The sequence below is a fragment of the Poeciliopsis prolifica genome, unplaced genomic scaffold (genome assembly GCF_027474105.1).
Source record: "Poeciliopsis prolifica strain line A6 unplaced genomic scaffold, Auburn_PproV2 SCAFFOLD085, whole genome shotgun sequence".
Classification (NCBI taxonomy): Eukaryota; Metazoa; Chordata; class Actinopteri; order Cyprinodontiformes; family Poeciliidae; genus Poeciliopsis; species Poeciliopsis prolifica.
Window position 1 is genome coordinate 1,112,751 of NW_026562460.1, and position 6,232 is coordinate 1,118,982.

General features: G+C 40.1%; 1 protein-coding gene across 1 annotated transcript; it reads left to right on the forward strand.

Moving 5' to 3' along the window:
* The first annotated feature begins 990 nt into the window (after positions 1 to 990).
* On the forward strand, positions 991 to 3,678 carry LOC129353166 (homeobox protein engrailed-1a-like). Its single transcript, XM_055022392.1, has 2 exons — positions 991 to 1,592; positions 3,359 to 3,678. The coding sequence occupies exons 1-2, from the start codon at positions 1,067 to 1,069 to the stop codon at positions 3,676 to 3,678; spliced, it is 846 nt and encodes a 281-aa protein (XP_054878367.1). The 5' UTR covers positions 991 to 1,066.
* Positions 3,679 to 6,232: the final 2,554 nt, after the last annotated feature.

Below are 6,232 nucleotides of genomic sequence, written 5' to 3' on the forward strand. Positions count from 1 at the left end.
CTGGCTGCTGTTCAACACTGAGTTAAAGGGTCACTGCATCTCTGGCTCTTCCCATTGTCCATAATGTCACCAGGCGGATCTGCAATGCTAACATGCTAACATTCTTCTTTTTCAAATACATTGACACATTCACGAACAGAGCATTTGACACTTACTTCCCCACAAAAATCATTTTTTGTTTTGGCATCACCTTGGTGAGTTATGTGAGGTTGTTGTAGATTGCATCCTCTGCACTGGTTAGTTTATCTGACTAACTTTTCTGTGACTGAATTTTCTATCTTTCTAGGGGAAGAGATATAAGAAGCTTGAACATTGTGATCAACAAATAAATCAGCCTCACCTCATTAGTCTTACTGGGAATGTCCTGCTGTTCTGGGACAGTTAGGTGAGGCGGTGATGTTGTAGATAACATTGTCCCTCTACCAAAACTCACTGTAGAACGAGTCGTATCTACTTAGATGTGTCACAAATCAATTTAGTGAACAAAAGAACAAACATATTCACAAAATGCAAAAAAAAAAAAAAAAATGCTGACAAGAAAAAAAAACCTGTTTGTTAACAGCAATAACTGATAAGACTTTTAAACATCACCTCCAAAATTAACACTCAGTGTAAAATATGCGTGCATGTTTGGGTCTGATTGTGGCGCATATTCTGGACCTGCTGGCTGCAGACAGCAGAGCTGTGACTCTTCCCTCTGAAGCGGCTTCATGCCATTCTCTTCTACTTTTGGATCAGAGACGCGTGGCCTAATTGGACATCGTCATTCTGTGTTGAGAGTGTCACGAGCAGTGATTGGCCGTTCTGGATGTTGGCGATGCCTTGGCGGATGGTGAGTGTGGAGATTTGCGTGCAGACTTAAGAAAAGAGGTGGAAATCCGTCAGTGCGCCAAAGCTGTGCGTAACAGCAGGACAGCCAGTCTTCTAAAACGTCACTGACGCGTTGCATGTCTGTTTTCACCATGTCTTGAAGCAAAAATCTAAATATCATGTTGTAATTCTCTCTCTTGACACATGTGGACACAGATGTATTTTTATAAGAACACACTTTTTTTCAGAGGCATTGATGGAAGAACAGCGGGACCTGAACAGCAGCGATGGGGAACGCGTTTCCCCGTCGCTGGCCGTCCTGCCTCTGCAGGCCGGTCCACTGACCAACACAACCACAAACTTCTTCATTGACAACATTTTACGGCCGGATTTCGGATGCAAGAAGGAATTCGGTCTGAGTCCGAGAGAGAAGGCTCAAAGCTCAGGTCTGGAGCGGGTCCAGCCGGTTCTTGGTGGACCGTTTTCCAGAACACCGTGCCTGGACTGCAGCTGCAGCAGCAGCAGCAGCAGCAGCTGCAGCAGCTGCGGCAGCGACAGCACTTCATCCTCCACCGTGTCTGCGGTCAGCAGCGACAGAGGGACCGGCACCGCGGGCTCTGACGGGAACAGCGGAGGGTTCAAATATGAGGAGAAGGACGGGGAACATTCTGTCTCCGGGACCGGGACTCGGACCGGGACCCGGACCCCCACACCGGAGGGCCAGGCCCTGCTTTGGCCCGCTTGGGTCTACTGTACCCGGTACTCTGACAGGCCTTCTTCTGGTAAGACAGATTCATAACCAGATTCCAGTCGAGCGGGATCTGATGCCAAATGTTACAACAGATTTTACATGTTTAATTTGGATCAAACAAACCATATGCATTTACACAGACTTTCCAAAAATACATGAGATTTTATTAAATACATTTTCACTGAAAGATGGAAGTTTACAATAAACCTGCTTCACTCACTAACTGACATTCTATTTTACCTTTTTGTGCGTAAAACAAAAATATATTTTGCATTATATTGTAAAATAAACTATTTTTGCTTACGTATATTCTAAAATGAATCCTTAATTCGAATTTGGAAAAGATTTAAATCAAATAAATGAAGAAGGAAAACAAGCTACAAGGGAACAATATAGTTACAGTAAATTGTTATTTAAAAGACATTTCATTTGATTCGTCAAACCTGAATCCTCTTTGTTTTTGTCTAATATTGAGCAAAAGATCCGTTTGTCAGCTGAATGTGTGAAATGAATTGTAATCTTATTTTCATTTGATTTTATGAAGTTTATTCGATAGGAACAGATAAAGCTTAACATACATAAACTGAATAAAACACCATTTAATCATTTATAAAACATGTCATGTATTAATAACAACAACAATAATATAAAAATAACAACAATAATAATAATAATAATAATCATAGTGACAATAACAATATAATAATAATAACAATAATATAATAATAATAATAATAATAATAGTAACAATAACAATAATATAATAATAATAATAATAATAATAATATAATAATAATAATAATAATAATATAATAATAATAATAATAACAATAATAAGAATATAATAATATAATAATAATAATAATATAATAATAATATTAATAATAATAATAATAACAATAATAAGAAATAATATAATAATAATAATATAATAATAATAATAATAATAACAATAATAAGAATATAATAATAATAATAATATAATAATAATAATAATAATAATAATATAATAATAATAATAATAATAATAACAATAATATAATAATAATAATAATAAGAAGAAGAAATAATAATATAATAATAATAATAATATAATAATAATAATAATAATAATAATAATAATAATAATAATAATAATAATAATAATAATAATGACATGCTGTGTAAAGGTGCAGAGGGATGGTCTCAGGTGTGTGTGCTGTTTCCGGCTCACTGCCTGCTTTTCTTCATATTTTCCACATTGATGCTAATATTGGATCAGAATGTTGTCAAAACGAGAAACAACAACAACTAAAATAAAGCAAAAAGAAAAATCTAATAAATAGATAAACAGATAAAACGGGGAGGAAGAAATTATTCACTAAACATCATTTTTTACTCAGTTTTGCAATCATAAAACTAAATGAATTTCCTTTTTATGCAACTGGTTTTAGGACACATTGAATCATTAAACCCAATCATAATAATAATATTTCATCTTGTAGGTTATAGATTAATTATTGTGGTTTAGAACTTTCTGCTTTGTAACATTTAAAGATATGAATGAGTTTGTTTTGCTGTGACCTTTGAACTCGAGACGTCTGGGGACAGAACCATGTTGTGGCTCCATGTTTAGTCTCTAAAGTTTCAGGTCAGATCCGCTTCGGGTTTTTAACGCGGTTCGGTTCGGTTCGGTTCTGAAGCCGTGTGTCCGATGCTAAAATTGAAAAACTTGCTGAAGGATATAGAAGGTATTTTCTCTGACTCTTGTGAGATTGTAATTCATATTTTCTCTTTGCCGTCTCGCTCTTGCTGCAGGCCCCAGGACGCGGAAATCGAAAAAATGTAAAAGCTGCAAAGAAGACAAGCGGCCGCGCACGGCCTTCACTGCGCAGCAGCTCCAGAGGCTGAAGGCCGAGTTCCAGCTCAACCGCTACATCACGGAGCAGCGGCGGCAGGCTTTGGCCCGGGAACTGGACCTCAACGAGGCTCAGATCAAAATCTGGTTCCAGAACAAAAGGGCCAAGATAAAGAAGGCCAGCGGCTTGAAGAACGGCCTGGCGCTGCAGCTGATGGCGCAGGGACTCTACAACCATTCAACCACAACCATCCCGCAGGACAAAGAGGACAGCGACTGAGAGCTGAGCTGAGCTGGACCGGACCGGACCGGACCGGACCCGGACCGGACCGGACCGGAACACCGCAGCCCGGCTCGGTGGGATCAGGATCAGAAATGTCACCGATAAAAAGGAAACAAAAAACTGCCAAAGATTTTCAACAGAAAGCTGAACTTAATCAAAGTTGCGTGTTGAACTTCAGGTTCTGCCGAAACCAGGACAGAAAAGTTCGGCTGCAATAATTCTACTACAGGCCCCCTGCTGGGCCCCCCTACTGGATCCCCCTACTGGACCCCCCTACTGGACCCTCCTTCTTCTCATATTGTCCACCACGGAGCAACAGCTGGTGATGTTTGTCAAATTCAGACTGATTCCTTCATGAAGAGCCGCGGATCGCTAGATGACGTCAGCCATCAGTTCAGTTCGTCTGCTGCTGTTTGCCAGAAACTTCAAAGAAAAAAACCTAAAGTTCTGATTGGTCCAACTAATTTCTTCCAAGTCTAAATGCAACGATGGATAAATAAGATAAAAGAACGTTATTCGTCCTGAGATGTGTTGTCCTAGTCAAAGCTTCGAGACATTTCATTTTTTGTATGGCAGCAAGAGTCTCAATAAATTCGGTAAAATGTTCCGTAAATGTTCTTAAGGATAAAATATTACGAATTACATTTTAAAAATGTCATGTTTACACGGTTTGTAATTAAATATTCTTAATATTTTGTTTATAAACGACGTTATGTTACAAACTAAGCGTTATTTATATAAACTATTTTGTGTTTTCATTTGAAGTGTAAAATCGAGAAAAGCAGGAGGCACAGGGAACACGGAGGAAGGGTTACAATCTCAGGCTACACCTTTCAAAATAAACTCCTTCATACCCCATCAAATATTCACAAATTTACCCTCTTTACCCTCTTTACCCTCTTTACCCTCTTTACCCCAGCGGATGACAGTGAATAGTCGAGCAAGCTGCTGCTGTCCCTTTCGCTGCAGCTCGTGGGTCTCAGATCGTCGGTCCTGCTGTGGAACTGCGGGGTTCTTGGTGAAGAGATGAACTCATGCCGCGGAACTCGCCCTGTCAGAGATGTTGAAGTTTTGCAGAGCATGAAATTGTTTCTACATTCAGGCATTTCATCAACAGTCATCCAAATTCAAGCCTGGATCACAGAGACGCTGCAGGTGCAGCTCGATCTGGAAAGAAGAGAAAGAAGAGAAAGAAAAGTCTCAGCGAACTGAAGCTCATCAAATCGATTCTTCTCGTATTTCTCTCTCTCCGTAATTTTCGTTACGTCAATTTTGTTGGTTACAAGCAGCTGCAAAAGACCATGAATACATAATGAATGAATTAATTAATGCTTGAAAATATTTCATTTAAAATTGAAACATTTTACTTTGACCATCTAAAAAATACTTGTTTTAATGCAATCAAGTATTGATTTGAACATGCAGCAACTTTTCCAAAGTAGACCTGGTGACAAAAAATGAATCATTTTTATTATTCCTCAGTTAAACCAAAGAAAAGGTTTCATGTGCAGCTGCTCTGATGGATGGAGGGAGATCAGATCTGCCTTTTTCTTTTTACGTTTCAAAAACTGCTGATCAACATTGATGTAAAAAATCTAATTATGTTTACATTCAGGGTATTTATTACAAAACTTTTCAAACTTCTTAGACACGTGAAATGTTAATCTATAACACCAAGTGAAATGTCAGCGCATGTGACAGAGTTTTACAATAGACGAAATAAAAATGGTTGAGCTATAGAAGCGGCGGGTCTAGTTAAAGTCTGTTTACTTATTATTCACACTTTGAAGTATAAACTCCGACGACCTTTTACTGACATCCACCACTGACCATCCATCCATTTTCCAGACCGACTTCATCCAGGATGGATGTTGACATGGTGAGTGAGACTGACAGGTTTCATGGAAGATCAAAGAAACTTCATTGAAAAGGTTCATAGTGTCTCCAGAGCCAGAGCCAAACACAAGCCAACATTTCCTTGTAACTGTGTGAATTTTTGTGTTGTGTGTGTTGCTGCCTCTCCTCCTCTGGCTGACACCTGATGGTGGAGGAGGGGTCTGAGGGCCCCAATGATCCTAGGAGCTAAGCTGTCTGGGGCTTCTTGCCCCTGGTAGGGTGACCCAAGAAAGACAGGTCCTAGGTGAGGGACCAGACAAAGCGCAGCCCAAACACCCCAATGATAAATGGCAACTTTGGATTTAGTGTTCCCTCACCTGGACATCGGACACCGGGGCCCCACTCTGGAGCCAGGCCTGGGGTGGTGGTCCCCCTGTTCAAAAAGGGGGATTGGAGAGTATCCTCCAATTATAGAGGGATCACACTCTTAAACCTCCCTGGCAAGGTCTATTCAGGGGTCATGGAGAGGAGGGTCTGTCGGATAGTTGAACCTCGGATTCTAGAAGAGCATTGTGGTTCTGGTCCTGGTCGTGGAACACTGGACCAACTCTACACCCTCAGCAGGGTCCTGGAGGGTGTGTGGGCCGGTCTGCAAGTGTTTTGTGGACTTAGAGAAGGCGTTTGACCGCGTCCCTCGGGGTGCCTTGTGGGGGGT

Coding starts and splice junctions, on each gene's coding strand:
- LOC129353166 (XM_055022392.1), top strand. CDS start 1,067: ATGGAAGAACAGCGGGACCTGAACAGCAGCGATGGGGAACGCGTTTCC. Junction 1,593..3,358: donor CTCTGACAGGCCTTCTTCTG/GTAAGACAGATT, acceptor CTCTTGCTGCAG/GCCCCAGGACGCGGAAATCG.